The following is a 25,744-nucleotide window of genomic DNA, read 5'->3' as shown; positions in this document are numbered from 1 at the left end:
TAATAATTGTCATAATTAGTGTAATAATTAGTGGCATTGGTTTGTTTGCGTATGATAAGAGTTAGCTCGCTCACTGGAATAGCATTAGCTTCGTTAGCTAGCACGTTTTTGAAAATGTGTGAAATAGTCACGTTTTTAGACGACTTTGTCAAATGTAATAAATGTTTACCTATTCTCCTCCTTACCTGTTTTTTTTCACCTCCGTGAGCCTAAAAGCGAGCAGGCGACGTCAACCAGGACCCACACAACAAAACTGCGTTCGGGCTGCCAGACCAATCAAACACATTGGACCATAAAACTGCGCGGTTCGTATGGAGATTCGGTAAATGTCGGCCAAAAGCGAACTTATTGCCTTTGTTTCCTCTTCGTCTCCGAGCGCCTGAGCCCAGTTTGTGGTTTGACGACAACAACAAGTCCGCTGGAGTAGTTTAGTCTGGTCAGCCTGGTAAAAGATGGCGGAGTTGCTCGGCCAAGCCTGCGCTGGTGGAGAAAGCTCGACAGGGGGCGCTAAATCCCCCGCTCACCAATGTAAAACTAGTTCTTCTTCTTTGTTTTTGTTTTGTTTTTTGGCGGGGTTGCATCTATAGGCACATGTGAGTACATACCGCCATCTAGCGTATCGGAGTATATTACATGGACTATATAACATGCTTTACATAAGCTACTAAATACAAGCAAAATTACATAACCATGTATGCTGAAATGATACACAAAGCAAACTATAATCTGCTAAGAAAGAATATACAACAATTCTTCTCAACAAAAGTAAATATAATTTCAGAGAAAAATGTAATTTAAAATATGTGTACGCACGTACAACATTTAAGACCTTCGGTATATCAGTATGTGGAATTAAATGATGGAATGGATTAAGCAAAGAAATCAAACAATGTACTAATATGATCCACTTCAAGAAACTCTTCAAACTTAGTGTTTACAAAGTACAAAGAAGAAGAACTATGATAAACATTTTGAATTGATTTCATCCATCCATTCATTTTCTAGATAATCTTAGTCATCTCACCATATGATTCTGATATGAAATATATTTCATATGGTGTATATATAATAATAATAAAAATAAATCAATCAATAATAATTGGTGAAGTAAGTGATTAAATATATATAAATATATATACACCATAATATATTAATACATAATATAATACATAAATAATATATTATATTTATATAAAATATGTATAGATATAATATATATTTATATATTATATGTTTAATATGTATAATATTTATATAATTTATAATAGGCTCCAGCGCCCCCCGCGACCCCAAAAGGGAATAAGCGGTAGAAAATGGATGGATGGATAATATATGTATATATTATATTATATAATTATATATTATATTATATATATATATTATGGTGTATATATATTTATATATATTTAGGTGATATGAAATATATTTTATATCATTTACCTTACCAATTATTATTTATTTATTTATTTGTATTATCAATCAATCATTTATAAAGCCCTAAATCAAAAGTGTCTCAAAGGGCTGCACAAGCCACAACGACATCCGCGGTTCAATTTAATTTTACAATTTAATGACATATTTGATTTGAATTCATTCACAATTGAATGATTTATGTCACAATTTATTACCTGCTTCACAGATGCGTGAAATAAACAATGAAATAATTAAATTGCTAAATAAATGAATAAATATATGTTTAACTTAATTTATTAGTGACAGATTTGATTTTAGTTTGAATTAATTCACAATTTAATTAATGTCAACGTTTATTTCATGAACCGGTGCGTCAGCGCTTTTGTGATTTATTTATTTTTAAATTATTTATTAAAATGTGAAATAAATCATTTAATTGTGAAATAAATGTAATTTTACATACAATTTAAGGTCACATTTATTTGATTTGAATTCATTCAAAATGTAATGATTTATGTACCTGCCTCACAGATACGTGAAATAAACAATTACATTGTGAAATAAATAGTTAAAAAATAAAGATATGTTTAACTTTTATTGCTAAATTATTTACTAAACTAAATTGCTAAATAAATGAATAAAGATATGTTTAACTTAAATAATTAGTGACAGATTTGATTTCAGTTTGAATCAATTCACAATTTAATGATTTATTTCACAATTTAATTAATGTCAATGTTTATTTCATGAACCTGTGCGTCAGCGCTTTATGATTTATCTTTTTAATTATTTATTAAAATGTGAAATAAATCATTTAATTGTGAAATAAATATAATTTTACATACAATTTAATGTCACATTTATTTGATTTGAATTCATTCAAAATGTAATGATTTATGTACCTGCCTCACAGATACGTGAAATAAACAATTACATTGTGAAATAAATAGGTAAAAAAATAAAGATATGTTTAACTTAATGAGTCACATATTTTTTGATTTCAATTTGAATTAATTCACAATTTAATGATTTATTTCACAATTTAATTAATGTCAATGTTTATTTCATGAACCTGTGCGTCAGCGCTTTATGATTTATTATTTTTTAAATTATTTATTAAAATGGGAAATAAATCATTTAATTGTGAAATAAATATAATTTTACATTAAATTTAATGACACATTTATTTGATTTGAATAAATTCACAATTATGTGATATAATCCAGTTTATTACCTGCCTTACAGATACGTGAAATAAACAATGAAATAATTAAATTGCGAAATAAATCATTAAATTGTGAAATAAATATAATTTTTTACATACAATTTAATGACATATTTGATTTGAATTAATTCACAATTGAATTACTTATTTCACAGTTTACCTGCTTCACAGATGCGTAAAATAAACAATGAAATAATTAAATTGCTAAATAAATGAATAAAGATATGTTTAACTTAAATAATTAGTGACAGATTTGATTTCAGTTTGAATTGAATGATTTATTTCACAATTTAATTAATGTCAATGTTTATTTCATGAACCTGTGCGTCAGCGCTTTATGATTTGTTATTATCTTTTTAATTATTTATTAAAATGTGAAATAAATCATTTAAATGTGAAATAAATATAATTTTACATACAATTTAATGTCACATTTATTTGATTTGAATTCATTCAAAATGTAATGATTTATGTACCTGCATCACAGATACGTGAAATAAACAATTAAATTGTGAAATAAATAGGTAAAAAATAAAGATATGTTTAACTTAAATTATTTGTCACATATTTTCGATTTCAGTTTGAATTAATTCACAATTTAATGATTTATTTCACAATTTAATTAATGTCAATGTTTATTTCATGAACCTGTGCGTCAGCGCTTCATGATTTATTATTTTTTTAATTATTTATTAAAATGGGAAATAAATCATTTAATTGCCTCACAGATACGTGAAATAAACAATTAAATTGTGAAATAAATAGGTAAAACAAATAAAGATATGTTTAACTTAATTAGTCACATATTTTTTGAATTCAGTTTGAATTAATTCACAATTTAATGATTTATTTCACAATTGAATTAGTAATATTGTTTATTTCATGAACCTGTGCCTCAGCGCTTTATGATTTATTATTTTTTAAATTTATTAAAATGTGAAATAAATCATTTAATTGTGAAATGAATACAATTTTACATACGTAAATAAATACATATTTAAAAAAAAAATTTAATTAAAAAATAAATGTTTAAAAAAATAAATATACGTTTAACTTAAATTATTAGTCACATATTGCTTTATTCAGTTTGAATTATTTCACATTTTGATTAATAATATTGTTTATTTCATGAACCTGTGTGTCAGTGCTTTATTATTTGGTAATATTTTTTATAAAATTATTATTTATTCATTAAAACGTGAAATAACCGTGACATGTCAGTACATCCTTAGCACAAAGCTTTATACTGTACTGTAACTTAAGTTGCCTTTTAAGGTTTTAAAACAGTCCCAACAAATATTAAAGTGGCCCCCCCATCTTCCATCCTGAGTCCCTCTGTGGAAAAAAGTTTGGGACAAAGTCAGATTATTGTATTCATGTGTTTATAAAAAGCCACAGGTGGACCAGTCCAGCTCCATCGTTCATGCTACTTCCTTGTTGACTTTCATATTTATTATGGTTGCACGCCATTGCAGGTAGAAAATGCAGCATACAGACAACACACAACATGTCCATTAGTCAGATTATTGACAAAGAAGCAATTAATCGGACATAAATCAATTGGAATGTCGATGGAGGGACGGAATGTTCGAATGAAAATAACTTTTAATTTCTTCACATAATGTGGCCATGGAACTATCTCCACGTTCACTACGTTTATCTTTGATGCATATAATTTCTGTGTTTTTTTCAGTATATGTGCAGTTTTTCTAGCCCCACTGCTGTAAAAGTCCCCAACATGTGCCGTAAAAAGTATTTTTTCTTTGACAATTTATCACTGATTGTTACTTCGTCACTACCCTAAATTCCAGACTATAAGCCGCTACTTTTTTCCTTAGAAGACGGGCGGCTAACTTGTGGATTTTTCTTCGCTGACGGCAAAAATAACAACTAAAAGGAAAAAAACCGCTGACAGGGTGTTTTATTGTTTGGCACTATTCCATTTATCGGTAGTGTTTATTGTTCAATCTGCTAGCCGTCCATAGCGTTTCTACACATATGGATTCTTCATTCATCACGCCAAGCAACGTTTGTAAGTTTTACAATATAACTAAAACCGTTAATACTTACTAAACGTCCCATGTGTGATGTCTGTAGGAGTGTTTGCATGCATATTTGTACGTGCTATCGTAATGTAATGACGTTACCGTCGTTAGCGTCAGCTAATATGCTAACACATTTACAAGTGTCTGTTAATATTAACTTTCAATGGCATTCTTTTTGTATTGTTTCAGTTTCACATTCGGTTATTGAGTCTATTTAGCTGATTGGAGAGCTAGCTTCTGCAGCTAGTGGATCCATGACGATGACTTCTGTTTTGTTTGATCAGCCCTTTTACTGCCGTGTCACAGCCATTGTTTGGAAACAATTAAGGTGTGTTTACAGAATCTTTTTGCATAAATAACTAATTTCACAACGTATATATCTGCGGCTTATAGTCTGGTGCGGCTTATGTATGGAAAATATTTATTTCTTCTAAAATTTAGTGGGTGCGGCTTATATGCCGGCTCTTTCTATAGACCAGAAAATACGGTATACTCTAGAGATCGACTGATATGGTCTTTCCAGGGCCGAAACTGATGCTCATTCATGGTAAAAGTTATTTAAACACAAATACCGTATTTTCCGCACTATACGGCGCACCTAAAAACCACAAATTTTCTCAAAAGCTGACAGTGCGCCTTATAACCCGGTGCGCTTTATATATGGATAAATATTAAGATTCATTTTCATAAAGTTTCGGTCTCGCAACTTCGGTAAACAGCCGCCATCTTTTTTCCCGGTAGAACAGGAAGCGCTTCTTCTTCTACGCAAGCAACCGCCAAGGTAAGCACCCGCCCCCATAGAACAGGAAGCGCTTCTTCTTCTACTGTAAGCAACCACCCGCCCGCGTAGAAGAAGAAAAAGCGCACGGATATTACGTTTCATTTCCTTTGTGTGTTTACATCTGTAAAGACCACAAAATGGCTCCTACTAAGCGACAGGTATCCGGTTCATGAAAAGACGCAATCTCTCCATACGCACACGGATTACTATTTCACAGCAACTGATATTCCTGTGAACCGCACTGTGGATACAACGGGAGCACGTACGGTGAATATTCGCACCACAGGGAATGAGAAGTCATCCTTCACTGTGGTTCTAGCTTGCCATGCTAATGGCCAGAAACTTCCACCCATGGTGATATTCAAAAGGAAGACCTTGCCAAAAGAGACCTTTCCAGCCGGCGTCATCATAAAAGCTAACTCGAAGGGATGGATGAAGAAAAGATGAGCGAGTGGTTAAGGTAAGTTTAAGTTTACGCGAAGAGGCCGGGTGGCTTTTTTCACGCAGCTCCGTCCATGTTGATATACGATTCCATGCGCGCCCACATCACGCTGGTTTTTAATATATTATTAAAGTTTGACTGACCTATCTGACTGTTTTTTTGACATTCCTTTAGCGCAGTTAGATGCGGCTTACAACACGGGGCGGCTTATAGGTGGACAAAGTTTTGAAATATGCCGTTCATTGAAGGCGCGGCTTATAACCCAGGGCGCCTTATGGTGCGGAAAATACGGTAGTATGCGTCAGTTAACAACTGGACAAAGCTTGAAGTTATTTTTTTTTAACATTATTTTTCAGAAAATGTGGAAGATGTGGAGATGTTTTATGCGACGTCTTTGTTGCACCAAAAAAACATTAGCCCTCGCTCCGAGTGTTGCAGAGGCTTGTCAAGCGGACTCCATCGCGAAAACAAACAAAACGAGACCGGGAGACGGCGGGGAAGAAGGACAAAAACTGGATTTCCCGGCAAAAAAGGAACATTTTGACAGGTATGCAAAGATGCACTGTAGGTGACCAGCACTGCATCAGAAGAAAATAATGAGGGGGCTGAAAAGCTCAAATACATTATGTGAGGAGGTGTGGCCTGCGGACCTACAGCGAGGCGGGGTGTGCCGGGGCCAGCTCCAAGATCAGCGACAGGCCCACCTGGACGTGTTTTTCTAATCACCTGTCACTTTGTAAAAGGGCAAAGGGCAGCAGCCGGGAAGGTGGGGGAAGTTGGAGGAGTTGATATTGGAGAGAAAACCCGAGCACGAGCGAGACGGAGACGGAGACGAGAGCGGATGGCTGAAAAGCAACCCGAAGAGTGAGACCGTCACGAGAGGCCATTGCTGAAAAGCAGAGCGATAAGCTTATTGCAAAATAAACCAAATCACAAAACCGTCAAGCCTGTCATGTCTGTCCTTGGTGGTCCGAGGAACCGGAGGTGCAAGACCTCCACACATGACTTGTCAGATTTCAAAATATATTTGGGGAGGATTTATACAAAGAGTGATTTATTTTGAAAGGAATAAAAAAGGTGTGAGTGCCATCTCCGGGTTGGGGAGGAGATCTTGCCCCAAGTGGAGGAGTTCAAGTACCTCGGAGTCTTGTTCACGAGTGGGGGAAGAGTGGATCGTGAGATCGACAGGCGGATCGGTGCGGCGTCTTCAGTAATGCGGACGTTGTATCGATCCGTTGTGGTGAAGAAGGAGCTGAGCCGGAAGGCAAAGCTCTCGATTTACCGGTCGATCTACGTTCCCATCCTCACCTATGGTCATGAGCTTTGGGTTATGACCGAAAGGACAAGATCACGGGTACAAGCGGCCGAAATGAGTTTCCTCCGCCGAGTGGCGGGGCTCTCCCTTAGAGATAGGGTGAGAAGCTCTGTCATTCGGGGGGAGCTCAAAGTAAAGCCGCTGCTCCTCCACATCGAGAGGAGCCAGATGAGGTGGTTCGGGCATCTGGTCAGGATGCCACCCGAGCACCTCCCGAGGGAGGTGTTTCGGGCACGTCCGACCGGTAGGAGGCCACGGGGAAGACCCAGGACACGCTGGGAAGACTATCTCTCCCGGCTGGCCTGGGAACGCCTCGGGATCCCCCGGGAGGAGCTGGACGAAGTGGCTGGGGAGAGGGAAGTCTGGGCTTCCCTGCTTAAGCTGCTGCCCCCGCGACCCGACCTTGGATAAGCGGAAGAAGATGGATGGATAGATGGATGGAATAAAAAAGGGGTTCCAGCAAAAGCAAAAAGTGATTTTTTTTTCCTAATGCAGTGGTTATTTTTAGAATCGACTTTTAGATGCATCGCAATTCGGACATGGGCGACTGTAAAATGGATCAATAAACATTAATAATCAATTATTTATTCATTGTCAATAAATAATGCGGACAGTTCTAAAATTTGACCGCAGCGAGCTGACCAACTCCTTTATTTTAGGGCACATATGTTGCAGTTTTGCACACTTTTCTATTAATTTATTAATCATAATGGACATGAATTCGACTGTTTCTTATCAAAAATGCACAGTTTTTAAAAGTTGCAAGTGAAACCAAAATAAATGTAAAACTGCATCAATATACATGAATTAAAGATGCATCAATAATCGATTTTAATTCAATCGGGAGGTGACTGAAGATTCCCACTTCTACTTTACTAATTTTGTATTTAAAAAAAATAAATACTGGTATCATGTGTTTATCTGCGTATGTAGTTCTGTTGTGAGAGAGAAAAAAAGTAGATCCAATATACGTAAAAATGCCAAATATAATATAAATTGTCCCATCCCTACTTTATCCCTTTATTTGTTAAATATCCTTATCAATGCAACAAAGCATTTCCCTTCTTAATGTTTACAAACCACAAAATAAATCATTTTAGGTTGTTACGTCAACATGATTGGGTTATATTATATATACTAAAAAGGTTCATTACTGCCATCTTGTGGCGGACAAAGGACACGGCAGCAATGTAGAATAATCAACGCGAGTAAAAGTAACAAATATTTGTTTGGAGTTGGCGTAACTGCCAAGGTAATGGAGTTGTGAATTGTAGCATGTCGTCAAAGAACCGGAATCCTCTCTTAACGAGAAGTACAATAAATGTACATTTTTATCAAGTAGGCAGCCAATTAAACCCAAATCAGAACAACCATCTTTGTTTTTTGAGCAATTATTAAAGTAGCAGTAGAGTGGAAAAACAAGTTGCCTACATATTGAAGCTATTATCTGATTCATGACACCAATACTTCCAAAGTTTGCGGATAAATAGTATCAATCTCAGAGATTTTTGATAGATAATGAGGAAGCCATTCAAATGGTCACGCGACGTAGAGGAGGAACCACAGATCCCTTCCCCATCAACAACAATGCTAATCCAGCAGACTTCGTGACAGCCAACAACGATTACTTTGGGAAAATCGTATATTTTTGAGCCCGAACACAAAGAGGATGAGCAATTTTAGAAGCCGAGTGATGGACGCAGCTCTATTGTGACACTATAGCATTAGCAACATTGCTAGGTGCTAAACATATAAACTAATCACAATAGAACAAACACTTACTGTAATATTTCCACTCTCGCTGGGATGTCGACCGACGGGACGCTCGCATAATTCCGTTTTAATCATACTTGCCAACCTTGAGACCTCCGATTTCGGGAGGTGGGGGATGGGGGCGTGGTCGGGGGCGTGGTTAAGAGGGGAGGAGTATATTGACAGCTAGAATTCACAAAGTCAAGTATTACATATATTTATATATTTATATATTTATATATATATATATATATATATATATATATATATATATATATATAGATATCTACATCCTGAAAATATGCAAACAAAACTGTGTTTAGATAGTTGATACTTCAAACTTGCATAAATAAATATTAAAATGTAACGAATAAAATGCTAAAGTTGTTGATAAACAAGCAATTATTTTAATAATTAAATATGGTCATTTTAAATGAATTATTATGATAATTTAAAATCAATTATTTCAAATATGTTTATTTTAATGTATAATTCTATGGCTGGATGTAATAAGGAGTCAGGGAAAAAAAAAAATACAATTAATTTTGATGTTTTTAGCAAAATATAGTAAAAATGTATTTAGTTTTTTTTTTTCTTAATTAATAAATATATTTATTTTTAGGTAAGATAAACAAAATAATACAATTTATCTCTAGTCTGGATGATTTAGTTCTTGTCACCCTGTTGTCCTCCCGTCATGAAAAAAGGCTGTCCTCACTCAGGTCCGCATGGAGCTGGAGGGGGCGTGGCTTCCAGCTCCGGCTGAAAATCGGGAGATTTTCGGGAGAATATTTGTCCCGGGAGGTTTTCGGGAGATGCGCTGAATTTCGGGAGTCTCCCGGAAAATTCGGGAGGGTTGGCAAGTATGGTTTAAATAAAGATTCAAACGCAATCCTCAGGAAGGGTTAACAAAAAATAGTTCCTGCAAGAAATGCCTTGTGGGTTCTTTTTCGTCATCTCGGGGGATGTGAAAGTGGACCAGCCTGTCGGTCCACGGCCACATTTGTCTACCAGCAGGTGAGAGATGCATGAATTATCATCTAGAATGTACTTTGACCAAGTTTAAGACGAAGCAGAAGTGTGTAAACTAGAATTAGCTCACTGCTTTCAATGCGCCGCTAAAATAGTCCGTCTGCGTTAGCACTTATAATAACAATATCACTCATATTTGGTTCATTTTCAGGTCAGGACATGTAAATGGAGTATTGTTGGTGCTTTCTGGATGTTTTTAGAGAGTATAATGAGAGGACCCTCCATCTGTTGACTCAATTGTTAGATATTTATTTATGATTTAGAATAAAAAAATCCAATCATATGTGTTCTTGTCTCACATAAGGATTGTGAATGATAAATAGCACATCTCTTTCCACTGTTTGCATATTTTATCCAGTATGACTACTCTAATAATATGGTCAGAGTGCAGAAGCTTACAGTGATGTCAATCTCCAAAAATAGCCAAAGGTATTGGGAGAAGAATATTTAAAATGGCTGACTGAATTTGTGGCATTTTGTGATGTTTAAAGAGTATTTTTTAACATGCGTTGTGTATTGTAAATACAGTTGGATATGGTTTAATGGACACATCCATCCATCCATTTTCTACCGCTTATTCCCTTCGGGGTTGCTGGAGCCTATCTCAGCTGCATTCGAGCGCAAGGCGGTGTACACCCTGGACAGGTCGCGACCTCATCGCAGGGCCAACACAGATAGACAGACAACATTCACACATATTTGGTTAATTTTCAGGTCAAGACATGTAAATGGAGTATTGTTGGCACTTTCTGGATGTTTTGAGAGAGTATAATGAGAGGATCTTCCATCTGTTGACTCAATTTTTAGATATTTATTTATGATTTTGATTTTGAATGCATAAAAAAAGCCAATCATATGTGTTCTTGTCTCACATAAGGATTGTGAATGATAAACGGCACATCTCTTTCCAGTGTTTGCGTATTTCCAGTGTGACTGCTCTAATAATATGGTCAGAGTGCAGAGGATTACAGTGATGTCAATCTCCAAAAATAGCCAAAGGTATTGGGAGAGGAATATTTAAAATGGCTGACTGAATTTGTGGCATTTTGTGATGTTTAAAGAGTATTTTTTAACATACTTTGTGTATTGTAAATACAGTTGGATATGGTTTAATGGGCACATCCATCCATCCATTTTCTACCGCGTATTCCCTTTGGGGTTGCGGGGGGCGTTGGAGCCTATCTCAGCTACAATCGGGCGGAAGGCGGGGTACACCCTGGACAAGTCACCACCTCATCGCAGGGCCAACACAGATAGACAGACAACATTCACACATATTTGGTTAATTTTCAGGTCAAGACATGTAAATGGAGTATTGTTGGCGCTTTCTGGATGTTTTTAGAGAGTATAATGAGATCCTCCATCTGTTGACTCAATTTTTAGATATTTATTTACGATTTTGAATGCATAAAAAAAGCCAATCATATGTGTTCTTGTCTCACATAAGGATTGTGAATGATAAACAGCACATCTCTTTCCACTGTTTGCATATTTTATCCAGTATGACTACTCTAATAATATGGTCAGAGTGCAGAAGCTTACAGTGATGTCAATCTCTAAAAATAGCCAAAGGTATTGGGAGAAGAATATTCAAAATGGCTGACTGAATTTGTGGCATTTTGTGATGTTTAAAGAGTATTTTTTAACATACTTTGTGTATTGTAAATACAGTTGGATATGGTTTCATGGACACATCCATCCATCCATTTTCTACCGCTTATTCCCTTCGGGGTTGCTGGAGCCTATCTCAGCTGCATTCGGGCGGAAAGCGGGGTACACCTTGGACAAGTCGCCACCTCATCGCAGGGCCAACACAGATAGACAGACAACATTCACACATATTTGGTTAATTTTCAGGTCAAGACATGTAAATGGAGTATTGTTGGCACTTTCTGGATGTTTTGAGAGAGTATAACGAGAGGATCTTCCATCTGTTGACTCAATTTTTAGATATTTATTTACGATTTTGAATGCATAAAAAAAGCCAATCATATATGTTGTTATCTTACATAAGGATTGTGAATGATAAACGGCACATCTCTTTCCACTGTTTGCGTAATTTCCAGTGTGACTGCTCTAATAATATGGTCAGAGTGCAGAGGCTGATGATGTCAATCTCCAAAAATAGCCAAAGGTATTGGGAGAGGAATTTGTGGCATTTTGTGATGTTTAAACATTATTTTCACATACTTTGTGTATTGTAAATACAGTTGGATATGGTTTAATGGACATAATGAAACACAAGTAAGTGTATAAATAAAGTTAACTTGTTTTTCCACTCCACTGCTACTTGAAAGGAGGGTTGAGCTGACTTTGACCTGCACAACATTCTGCACGTGCATCACATAAAACCTTCTGTCTTAGTGACCTCTGTGCTTTGCCCTCGTCCTCACCATCCTTGTTTTGGAGCCTCTCGTCAAAAACCCAGTTTTCTTTTTTTCCCTCACGTGTGATTGTTGCTGTTGGTTAGCTGTCTCTTTGTGGGCGAGTCTCTTACTCTCTGGGCCAGGCAGTGAGCGTGGACGGGCACGCCGCCGGGCAGACACACCACGTCGGGCTCGCTGAAGGTGTTGTGGCACAAGTGGCATCCCTTCTTGGCCGACACAGTGATCGGCTTCTTCGTCTCTTTCAGCTGCGCCACCAAAGAAAAGGCCAGATTAGAACCTCAAAAATGAGTGTGTGCCTCACAGAGCGGCCATTTTGTGCCCGGCAGCACATTCTTAGTGGGCATTTTTCTCGTTTCGCCAGCTCAATATGAGTCAAAGTCAATCACAAGTGTCTCAAAGGGCTGCACAAGCCACAACAATGGACAAACGATGAGTGGTTAAGAAACATCCAGGAAGTATCAACAGCGTTGTCGACACTGCCTTCCCTCTCCTGCTGCACGCCAAGAAGATTAATCCTAAAAGGTTTAAAGTGGATTTTTTTTTTGTTACGTTAAATAAAGGCTTCGTGGCCACATGCGTGGACAGCACCTTTTAGATCTTATTTCCAAAATTGTGTACACTACTGAATTGGGGTCTTATGGACACTTATGTGGACACTTATACTGCCATCTGGTGGTGTCAAAAGAGGATAACATACAATGGAATTTGAAAAAAAAAAAAAAAGTGTAAAAATAAGAATTAGCACGTCACTAAACATGAAGTACACGTTTGTTACTTATGGACTAAGTACATCATATCAAAAGATGATTCTTAGTTTTTATTCTAATTAGGGTCCAATAAGCCCAAATAGCAAAGCATGTAAACAAACAGCTTGGGCCTTAAGACATACTTGCCAACCTTGAAACCTCTGATTTCGGGAGGTGGGGGGAGGGGGCGTGGTCAGGGGTAGGGAGGGGCGTGGTTAAGAGGGGAGGAGTATATTGACAGCTAGAATTCATATATATATATATATATATACATCTACATCCTGAAAATATGCAAACAAAACTGTGTTTAGATAATTGATACTTCAAACTTGCATAAATAAATACTAAGGAATATAACATAACTTGGCTTCTGAGAGCTTCAAAATGTAATGAACAAAATGCTAAAGTTGTTGATAAACAAGCAATTATTTTAATAATTAAATATGGTCATTTTAAATGAATTATGATCATTTAAAATTAATTATTTCAAATATGTTTATTTTAATGTATAATTCTATGGCTGGATGTAATAAGGAGTCAGAAAAAATAATTTTGATGTTTTTAGCAAAATATAGTAAAAATGTATTTTGTTTTTTGTTTTTTTTAAATGAATAAATATATGTATTTTTAGGTAAGATAAACATAATAATACAATTTATCTCTAGTCTGGATGATTTAGTTCTTGTCACCCTGTTGTCCTCCCGTGTGAAAAAAGGCTGTCCTCACTCCGGTCCGCATGGAGCTGGAGGGGGCGTGGCCTCCAGCTCCGGCTGAAAATCGGGAGAATTTCGGGATAATATTTGTCCCGGGAGGTTTTCGGGAGAGGCGCTGAATTTCGGGAGTCTCCCGGAAAATTCGGGAGGGTTGGCAAGTGTGCCTTAAGAGGTTAAGAAGTTTAGCGATTACAAAGTGTGAGTGCACCACAGTGCTAGTGACAGTGGTTTGTGCGTGTCGGCAGGGCAGCTCCATTGGAGGACAGTTTCAACTACCGTAGTTTATTTTTTTGTCTTGTTAATAAAGAGAATGTTGTTGCAGTGTACAAATTGTCACTATACTATGGACTTTCGTCAAGGCTGGAACCAATTATTCATATTTACATTGTTTCTTATGGAGACATTTGCTTCAATTTACACATTTTTTGATTTACAAACTATGTTCAAACTATGTTGTGAATCGAGGTTCCACTGTGCAAGAGGTTTTTGTAAAGAATCATGGGTCCTTATGAAATATGGACAAAAATGAATATCCCGATAATATATATCACGATAAAGTAATTTCACTTGACATTATAATCGTGTGTAATTTTGAATATATTACATACACACAGGAAATAAATACCATTATGACTTATTTTATCTACTTTCATTTAGGAAAAAGAAGACAATTAAAAAAACAAAGTATTTGTAGTGCCAGCCCTTCTTCTCGACAGTGTACTGGTATATCAGGTGTAGACATATCATTTTCAGAATGCTTAGATTTTTGTAGATTTGATTGAAAAAATTAATGTTTAAAAAGACGTTTTTTAGGCTAACACTGAGCTAGGGTTGTACGGTATACCGGTACTAGTAAACTACTGTGATACTAATGAATCATAAACGGTACTATATCGCCTCTAAAAAGGTACGGCCCGCGCCCCCCACTTTTTTTTAACTGGCATGATGGCGTGTCGTGACGTCGTGACATTGCTGGTTTTACGAGCAGAGAAGCATGTTCGGCAGCGCACAATCACAGAGTACTTACAAGCAGACACCGTGTGTAGACAGAAAAGGGAGAACGGACGCATTTAGGCCTAAAAACTAACGATAAAGGTGAAGTTATAACACTGAAACACCCTCAGGAAGAGGTGCTTTAAGACATGGCTAGCTAGCTAGCTAGCGGCTAACATCCATTCGCGGTCGGCAGTGTTTTAGCTACTTCTAAATCACTAATCCTCGCCTCCATGGACACAAATAAAGTACGTTTCTTACAAGCAACATTATCACTGGAGGACGAGGAATAGCTAAACAGGCTTCACTACACATGTAGGAGGATACAATAGCTTGCTGGAGTCACCGCTAATAAAAAATAACGCTCCTTCAAGCACACCTGTGAAGTGAAAACCATTTTTACTATAATTACCATAATTACTCCCTGTAAGACAAACACTTGTATTTGTGGTTATTGTAAGGATATTTGTTTGAAACTTAAGCCTTTGCTCTGATTACTGCTTTGCACACTCTGGGCATTCTCTCGATGAATCAGACAGAACGGGATCAAACATTACAGGGAGACATAACAGGTTCAAACATTACAGGGAGACAGAACAGGATCAAACACTACAGGGAGACAGATCAGGATCAAACATTACAGGGAGACAGAACGGGATCAAACATTACAGGGAGACATAACAGATTCAAACATTACAGGGAGACAGAACAGGATCAAACATTACAGGAAGACAGAACAGGATCAAACACTACAGGGAGACAGGTCTGGTTCAAACATTACAGGGAGACAAAACAGGATCAAACACTACAGGGAGACAGATCAGGATCAAACATGACAGGGAGACATAACGGGATCAAACATTACAGGGAGACATACCAGGTTCAAACATTACAGGGAGACATACCAGGTTCAAACATTACAGGGAGACAAAACGGGATCAAACATTACAGGGAGACATAACAGGTTCAAACATTACAGGGAGACAGAACAGGATCAAACATTACAGGGAGACAGATCAGGATCAAACATTACAGGGAGACAGAACGGGATCAAACATTACAGGGAGACAGAACAGGATAAAACATTACAGGAAGACAGAACAGGATAAAACACTACAGGGAGACAGGTCAGGTTCAAACATTACAGGGAGACAAAACAGGATCAAACACTACAGTGAGACAGATCAGGATCAAACATTACAGGGAGACAGAACGGGATCAAACATTACAGGGAGACATAACAGGTTCAAACATCACAGGGAGACAGAACAGGATCAAACATTACAGGAAGACAGAACAGAATCAAACACTACAGGGAGACAGATCAGGATCAAACATTACAGGGAGACAGAACAGGATCAAACATTACAGGAAGACAGAACAGGATCAAACACTACAGGGAGACAGAACAGGATCAAACATTACAGGGAGACAGAACAGGATCAAACATTACAGGGAGACAGAACAGGATCAAACACTACAGGGAGACAGATCAGGATCAAACATTACAGGGAGACAGAACAGGATCAAACATTACAGGGAGACAGAACAGGATCAAACATTACAGGGAGACAGAACAGGATCAAACACTACAGGGAGACAGATCAGGATCAAACATTACAGGGAGACAGAACAGGATCGCTGACAGGTCTGCCAACTTCCGGCGCCCCTTACAAAAAAAGTGAGATACAGGTAAACAATGGTGGGGTGGGGAAAAAAAAAAAAAAAAAGCACACCTGTGAAGTGAAAACCCTTTAAGCTCTTGAAGCTCATGGAGAGAATGCCAAGAGTTTGCAAAGCAGTAATCAGAGCAAAGGGTGGCTATTTTGAAGAAACTAGAATATAAAACATGTTTAGGGATGATGTTTGTTAAGAAATTATCGATTTCGATGCCATTATTGAATCCTCTTATCGAACCGATTCCTTATCGATTCTCTTATCGAATCCAGATAGGTAAATATATGGAAAAAAAACACACAATACTTGGTTTAACAAAAGCTCACTTTTATTTTTTAAGAAAAAAATAAAATAAACAGAGCACTGGTCACTCTGGCTGTCATGAATGTCATCATCTGAAATAGGATAACGTTAACATTATGTGACACGGGATTCATTCTCAGGGATTCGAATAAAGAACCAAATCTTTTTCTTTACTATAGTGGCTTCGATAACGGGAACCGTTTCTCAAAAAGGGACTCGAATCCATGGAATCGGTTCTTTTCTTATCGAACAATCGCGAGAAACGGTTTTCGAACATCATCCCTAAACATGTTTTCAGTTATTCCACCTTTTTTTGTTAAGTACCGTATTTTTCGGAGTATAAGTCGCACCGGAGTATAAGACGCACCTGCCGAAAATGCATAATAAAGAAGGAAAAAAACATATATAAATCGCACTGGAACCCGGCCAAACTATGAAAAAAAACTGCGACTTATAGTCCGAAAAATACGGTACATAACTCCACATGTGTTCATTCATGGTTTTGATGCCTTCAGTGACAATCTACAATGTAAATAGTCATGAAAATAAGGAAAAGTGAGAAGTGTATCCAAACTTTAGGCCTGTACTGTAGGACGTACGTCAGCAGCCAAAAGAAGCATTTGTAATCTGTAACGAGCTGGTTTATTATAATATATTACGAGTAGGGCTGCAACTAACGATTAATTTGATAATCGATTAATCTGTCGATTATTACTTCGATTAATCGATTAATAATCGGATAAAAGAGACAAACTACATTTCTATCCTTTCCAGTATTTTATTGGGGGGGGGGGGGAAACAGCATACTGGTACCATACTTATTTTGATTATTGTTTCTCAGCTGTTTGTACATGTTGCAGTTTATAAATAAAGGTTTATAAAAAAAATTACAAATTTTTTTTTTTAATTGTCTCTGCGCATGTGCATAGCATAGATCCAACAAATTGATGACTAAATTAATCGGCAACTATTTTTATAATCGATTTTAATCGATTTAATCGATTACATACGTGCCAACTTTTGAAATCAGAAAAACCTAGTAGCCAGGGTCCAGGGGCCGCAGGCCCCGGTAGGTCCAGGACGAAGTCCTGGTGGGGGGTTCAGCTTCGCCCCCCAACGCAAAATGATTATTAGCATTCAGACAGGTTAAAATGTTGCTAAAACCATCACTTTTCTATCAGTCAAATATTACAGCAAAAATCATATGGGTTGATTGACATGTTTATTCTGTAAGCTAACTTCAATAGTTTGAAATTATTTTGACAGTTAATGCCAGTTATCCTGTCAACCTTTCACAAGACTTCAATTTGTTAATTGAAAGTATAAACAGTATGAACACTTTTTACAGTAAACAAATGGTAAAACAGTACTAAACAATTCCATTAAAAAAAAAATTGGTGTCATTATTAACTTTCTGTCCAAGCTTGTATAATCTACTGCCTTGTTCAATTGTAAAAAATATTCTGTACCTAAAATTCACATTTCTATCACAATTATCATACTGTAAACATGGTAAGCTAACTTCATTAAAATTAATAGTCCTGTCAATAGCATGGAATTACAATTCAAATGTAGTTTTTTTGTAAGCCTTTCAAAAGAATTCAAAATATGAAAAAATAATGAAAATTAATTTAAGCCATCAGACACTTGAAAAGTGGCACATCACATCTCTAATGTAATCATTTTAACTTTTCAACAGAAATAGCACTGCAAAAATATTAAGGACATACTTCTGTATTTTGGTAGTTATGCTGTCAACATTTAACAAGATTTCTTCAACTTGGACTTGAAAGCATAAATAGTATAAACACGTTTAACAGTATAACAGTACTAAACAATTCCAATAGTTAACATTGGTATCATTACCTTTTTGTGGCTAAAATCCAAATTTATTCTCTCAGATTGATAGATTGGTTCGACCACATCCATATTTTTTGGCGATTTTCGAGTCGGGAAACATTTTCCGAAATAGCTGTCCCATGTGATCAGCCAGTGCGATTGGAAGTCCATGCTCAATTATCCATCCATCTTCTTCCGCTTATCCGAGGTCGGGTCGCGGGGGCAGCAGCCTAAGCAGGGAAGCCCAGACTTCCCTCTCCCCAGCCACTTCGTCCAGCATCTCCCGTGGGACCCCGAGGCGTTCCCAGGCCAGCCGGGAGACATAGTCTTCCCAACGTGTCCTGGGTCTTCCCCGCGGCCTCCTACCGGTCGGACGTGCCCTAAACACCTCCCTAGGGAGGCGTTCGGGTGGCATCCTGACCAGATGCCCGAACCACCTCATCTGGCTCCTCTCGATGTGGAGGAGCAGCGGCTTTACTTTGAGCTCCTCCCGGATGGCAGAGCTTCTCACCCTATCTCTAAGGGAGAGCCCCGCCACCCGGCGGAGGAAACTCATTTCGGCCGCTTGTACCCGTGATCTTGTCCTTTCGCTCATAACCCAAAGCTCATGACCATAGGTGAGGATGGGAACATAGATCGACCGGTAAATTGAGAGCTTTGCCTTCCGGCTCAGCTCCTTCTTCACCACAACGGATCGATACAGCGTCCGCATTACTGAAGACGCCGCACCGATCCGCCTGTCGATCTCACGATCCACTCTTCCCCCACTCGTGAACAAGACTCCGAGGTACTTGAACTCCTCCACTTGGGGCAAGATCTCCTCCCCAACCCGGAGATGGCACTCCACCCTTTTCCGGGCGAGAACCATGGACTCGGACTTGGAGGTGCTGATTCTCATCCCAGTCGCTTCACACTCAGCTGCGAACCGATCCAGTGAGAGCTGAAGATCCTGGCCAGATGAAGCCATCAGGACCACATCATCTGCAAAAAGCAGAGACCTAATCCTGCAGACACCAAACCGGATCCCCTCAACGCCCTGACTGCGCCTAGAAATTCTGTCCATAAAAGTTATGAACAGAATCGGTGACAAATGCTCAATTATTGCCTCCGTAAATAAAACTTTGGCATTCATCACATCCAAAGAATCTGTTTGGGCGACGAAAAACGTTGAAAGTTTTCCACTTGTATCGCTAGCAACGGCATTAGACTTGTGTTTTTTTTGTCCCAACGTGGTCTTTTACATCGCTAATTCCTCCGTGTCCGATCGAAAAATCTTGTCTGCACAAGGTGCAATTCGCATAGTTTTCACCCTTTTTGGAACGGATAATTATTCCCGGATAGGCTTTTGAATATTCTTCACGGAATGACTGCAGTTTTCTTTTCGGTTTGCGATTTTTCTCCGGCTGATTCCATGATCGCTCGTTTGGAAACAATGGCAACTGGTGCCTCGTGCTTGGCAGCGGTGCTATAAATAGCCTCGCGCATGGCATTCGGAATGGCTCGATAGGAAGTTACGGGAAGCAGTGTCGATTGTCATTGTTGTTACGCGATTTCGTGAATAAAACTTTTAAAAAAATATGTTTTTTTAATTAATGAAAAAACTTATTTTTCATCACTGCAACCGTAACCCAGAATAGGTTGATGAAAACCGTACTAATTACGGGAAAACCGGAGTAGTTGGCAGGTATGCGATTAGTTGTTGCAGCCCTAATTACGAGAATCGTGTTGAATGGAGAATAGTCACTCCAAGAATGGAATTGTGAAGTACCCAAAGAGACTCCCCCTTAGAATGAGGACAATAAATACTTGAATAGTGGACCAAGTTGTAGTCAATGAAGTGTGCTCACCTTGTCATGCAGTAGTTGAAGGTGCTCGGAGTGGGCGAGTCCGAGGGCGAGGCGGGACGTGCGTGAGGCGTGCATGTTGGCCCTGATGGCTCGACCCAGGAAGGGCCGCAGCAGCTGTAGCGACCAGCTGTCCGGCAGAGTCCTCAGCACGCGCACCGCGTCAAACGTCTCGCCGTGGCGATTCAGCAGGTCCACCGCCGCCATCTCCAGATCGCCGCGGTCTCCACGCGCCGGGGATTCCCCGGCTGCGCAATGTTGGAGATACACCCCCAGGAGGAGGTGGAACAGTTGTTGTCGGGCAGCAGGGTCCTGGGAGGAAGAAGCCCAAACACAATAGGCCTCTGCAGACGGGAAGTCTCTCAGCTCGTGCACCAAGATGTCGAGCGCTTTGTCGTGCTCCTCTAGCTTCCCGTGCAGCGTCGCACGCTCTAGCAGCAGCTGCTCGCACTTTTCCACCTTACCTGAGACAACAAAGTAGCAGGAAAAACACGCAGAGTCGTCACTTTTGCAACAACCGGCGGGGTGGGAGTATTGTTCCTTTCCGTGGTCTCACCTAGAAGATGCTGGGCTCTGTACAGGTTGGACTCCCTGAGGAGAGCCTGGAGCTTCTCTCTGGTGCTGCTCAGCTGCTCCTCATTGGCTGGAGAGTCCGACAGCAGGGACAAGACCCTGTCCACGTACAAGACTGCCAGATGGGTGTGGAATTTCTCCTTCTACGGACGAGGCAATAAGACGAGAAAATAATGACAACTGCAGCCAGCTCAGCGTTTCTAATTAGGCAGCAGCTTATAGGGGAGCTAGAGATGCACGGTTTGCGGGCACAACCGCGGAGTCCGCGGATTATCCGCGGATCGGGCGGATGAAATTAAAAAAAATTAGATTTTATCCGCGGGTCGGGTCGGGCGGTTAAAATAAAAAAAAATTAGATTTTAAATAGATTCAGGCGGGTGGCAGTTAAACCAATTCGTAAATATATATACATAGTTAAATGTTGTTACCCACATACGAAAAACGAGCAGGCACCTGCTGCATATGCCACAACAGAAGAAAAAAAAAAAAAAGAGATGGACACTTTTACTGAGCGGAGAAGGGACGCCTCGCCGGGGTCCGGGACCGAGGCCCCTTCCCCCGACAGGGCCCCACCGGGAGCCGTAGCTGAGGCGATCCGCGAGAAGGGCCCAACGCACGTCCAGGGTCACCACCGCGCCCACCGCACCGACACCCCGCCTCGTCCGCCTTCGCCGCGGCCGGCATCACGCGCAGCAGGTAAGCAGCTTACCTGCCCGCCACCCCCGTGGCCGGGGGCTCGTAACAGGGGTCACTCCGCGCGCTCCGCCCGCGCAGCTTACCTGCCCGCCACCCCTGTTGCCGGGGGCGCGTAACAGGGATCACTCCGCGCGCAGTGCGCTCACGAAAGGGGTGGGGCTCACCCTGGTTGATATAGACAGCAGGACGGTGGCCATGGAAGTCGGAACCCGCTAAGGAGTGTGTAACAACCCACCTGCCGAATCAACTAGCCCTGAAAATGGATGGCGCTGGAGCGTCGGGCCCATACCCGGCCGTCGCCGGCAGCGAGACGCGCTTGGAGGTGCGCTCAGCGCGGCTCCCATATGATTGCGCACTGGTGTGCGTCTGGGTCGTGACAGCGTGGCACGCGAATGTCTGTAGTGCATTTGATCAGTCTCCTTTCTTTAACAGGCAAAAGCTTTATAACCTCACTAATGCCTTGCATCGTCTATATTAGATATATAACAACGGGCGGGTACGGGCGGGTGCGGTTCTGATCAAATGTTAGATCGGTTGGATGGCGGATGGTTGACGACTTTCTGATGCGGTTGCGGATGAAATAATTGCCTATCCGCGCATCTCTAAGGGGAGCACTAAAAAATCATGACTTTTATTTATCCCGATTCTAAATGAATTCCTAATTTTCAATAATTGATTTAAGGAAAAAAAATATAGGTATATTTATTTTTAATAAGAATAAATATAACATAAAAATATGTTTTTGAAAATGTTTCATTATACTGTATTTTTTGGACCATAAGGCGCATATTTTGATTTGTTTTTCTACATTTGAAACACTTCCTTGTGGTCTACATAACATGTAATGGTGGTTCTTTGGTCAAAATGTTGCATATATTATGTTTTACAGATAATCTTCATACCGCTTTCTGACAGTCGCTTCAGGATGCGCCGTTTTGTGGGCGGGTCTTATTTACGTGGCTCACCTTCGGCAGCGTCTTCTCCCCGTCATCTTTGTTGTAGCGGTGTAGCGTGCAAGGACGGGAGTGGAAGAAGTGTCAAAAGATGGCGCTAATTGTTTTAACGACATTCGGACTTTACTTCAATCAATAACAGCAGCATCTCCTCATCCGTGGCTCACTAGTGCAACACGGAAATGTGTCCCGTGAAAAACCGTCCGACCGGAACCCTCTAATACAGGGGTGCTCATTACGTCGATCGCGATCTACCGGTCTATCTCGGAGGGTGTGTCAGTCGATCACCAGCCAGGCATTAAAAAAATAGTCCTAAAAACGAGCGATCATAAATCTTCACTATGACGTCACTTTCGTCACTTGATTGACATTCACGGCACCCGAGGGTCTTCTGAGATGACGCTGGCTGCTGCCAGCTCATTAAAATTACCGACTGGAAGGCGAGAAACACTTTATTTCAACAGACTCTGGCGCCGTACCTGTCGTCAAAACTCCAAAGACCGACTGCACAGTTGCACAATAAAAGCTCTGCTTCATCCTGCCTGCGCTACCAAAATAAGAGTCTCAGAAAGCTGGCGTGCACAAGCTAGCAAGCTACGGAGTTTGCCGACAATGTATTTCTTGTAAAGTGTATACAAAGGAGTACGGAAGCTGGACAAATAAGATGCCAAAAACCAACCACTTTCATGTGGTATTGGACAGAAAGGAGGACTTTTTTTCTCCTCCATTCGAAAATGCGGACATTATCATCACCACTGTCTGATTCCAATCAATGCAAGTCATCACAATCAGGTAATACACCAACTTGTATTCTTGTCTTCATGAAAGAAAGGAATCTATATGTGTTAAACATGCATGTATTATCTTTAACCACCTTTAACTTGTTAACAATATTAACTATATGTGTTAAACATGCTTGTATTATCTTTAACCACCTTTAAGTTGTTAACAATATTAACTATATGTGTTAAACATGCTTGTTTTATCTTTAACCACCTTAAAGTTGTTAACAATATTAACTATATGTGTTAAACATGCTTGTTTTATCTTTAACCACCTTTAACAATATTAACTATTTGTGTTAAACATGCTTGTATTATTTTTAACCACCTTTAACTTGTTAACAATATTAACTATATGTGTTAAACATGCTTGCATTATCTTTAAACACCTTTAACTTGTTAACAATATTAACTATATGTATTAAACATACTTGTATTATCATTAGACACCTTTAATGTATTAACAATATTAACTATATGTGTTAAACATGCTTGCATCATCATTAAACACCTTTAACTTGTTAACAAAAACATATATTTCATAAATAAGTAAATATAAATTATATATATGAATGAGGTAGATCCCCACGACTTGATCAATTGAAAAGTAGCTCGCCTGCAGAAAAAGTGTGAGCACCCCTGCTCTAATAATTAAAGTTCCGTGGGTGAATTATGTAAATCCACTACAGTTTTTAGCGCTTTGATAGCTAGTCTACTGACAGATATAAGTAAGAACTTTACACTACTTTATATTAGAAATGGCAACAGCGGAGGATGAATGTCCCATAACAAGAAGATAGAGAAAAAGAAGAAGCTTATCAACTACGGTGTCGGCACGGACCACAATGGTGGACGCGTGCACCTTTTCAGGACTTATGCAGATCCCAAATATACATCAGCAGGTACCAGACGGTAAGAAAAAGTTGCTTTTGCATAATGTTGCGAAACAAAACGCCAGATAATATGTCTGCTAATGGGTGCCATTTTGTGGTCCTTATACACACACCATAATAATAATCGTATGTTTATTGTGCCGACAATCCATCAAGCGGTGCGGCTTCATAGCTTACCGAAGTCGTACTAAAAACATTTTGATAGATTTTGGAGCGCTGTGTGTAATGTTCTATATTTTCAAAGGAACATTTAAAGTTTTAGTGTTGTTTACTGGCGTCATCTTGCAGTCTACAAGTATTTCTTATGTATGACTGCCATCTACTGGTCACACTTATCACTACACCATGTACCAAATAAAATTGTTTTGAGGTCGGTAAGCTCAACCGGAATTATTCCGTACATTAGGTACGTACATCGGGTTAGAAGGCGCACTGTAAATTTTTGAGAAAATTAAAGGATTTTAAGTGCGCCTTATAGTCCGAAAAACACAGTAAAATACCTACCGTATTTTTCGGACTATAAGTCGCAGTTTTTTTTTCATAGTTTGGCCGGGGGTGCGACTTATACTCGGGAGCGACTTGTGTGTGAAATTATTAACACATTACCGTAAAATATCAAATAATATTATTTATCTCATTCACGTGAGAGACTAGATGTATAAGATTTCATGGGATTTAGCGATTAGGAGTGACAGATTGTTTGGTAAACGTATAGCATGTTCTATATGTTATAGTTATTTGAATGACTCTTACCATAATATGTTACGTTAACATACCAGGCACGTTCTCTGTTGGTTATTTATGCCTCATATAACGTACACTTATTCAGCCTGTTGTTCACTATTCTTTATTAATTTTAAATTGCCTTTCAAATGTCTATTCTTGGTGTTGGCTTTTATCAAATAAATTCCCCCCAAAAATGCGACTTATACTCCAGTGCGACTTAAATATGTTTTTTCCTTCTTTATTATGCATTTTCGGCCGGTGCGACTATACTCCGCAAAATACGGTAGACGTGTGTGTACATAGAATAGAAAAACAGATCACTGTGTTCATCTCTTCAAGAAAAATGAATATTCCTCTGACAAACCAGACTGTCGTCCGAGCGTGGTACCTGTGTCCGCCTTTCAAGCACCAGGTGTTCCAAATAGAGGAGGAGAGCCTTTCTGTGCTCTCCCAGGTATGCGATGACATCGTCAGGCTTCAGGTCTGCCTGGGCCTGATCACCGGACCTCTTGGAAAAGATGTGGACAGCTGTCTATGTGGGGGGGGAAACAAAGCCTGTGTTACCACGGTGTTTGTACTGCGTCTTACATAATATCAGCAGATGTCAACAATGT

The 25,744-nt window shown here is 39.1% G+C and overlaps 1 protein-coding gene across 2 annotated transcripts in view; it reads right to left on the bottom strand.

Annotated features, from left to right (window-relative positions):
* Positions 1-12,210: 12,210 nt before the first annotated feature.
* Positions 12,211-25,744, bottom strand: part of tgfbrap1 (transforming growth factor, beta receptor associated protein 1) — a 47,995-nt gene continuing 34,461 nt past the window's right edge. For both annotated transcript variants that reach the window (XM_061974706.2, XM_061974707.2), the window contains exons 10-13: positions 25,519-25,662; positions 21,064-21,223; positions 20,511-20,971; positions 12,211-12,637 (exon numbers count right to left, since the gene is read on the bottom strand). In XM_061974706.2, the coding sequence (XP_061830690.2) occupies positions 12,449-12,637; positions 20,511-20,971; positions 21,064-21,223; positions 25,519-25,662 (954 nt within the window). In that variant the 3' untranslated portion in view covers positions 12,211-12,448. The remainder of the gene's footprint in view (positions 12,638-20,510; positions 20,972-21,063; positions 21,224-25,518; positions 25,663-25,744) is intronic.

The sequence above is a fragment of the Nerophis lumbriciformis genome, linkage group LG15 (genome assembly GCF_033978685.3).
Source record: "Nerophis lumbriciformis linkage group LG15, RoL_Nlum_v2.1, whole genome shotgun sequence".
Taxonomy (NCBI): domain Eukaryota; kingdom Metazoa; phylum Chordata; class Actinopteri; order Syngnathiformes; family Syngnathidae; genus Nerophis; species Nerophis lumbriciformis.
This window is presented reverse-complemented; position numbering and strand designations above follow the sequence as displayed.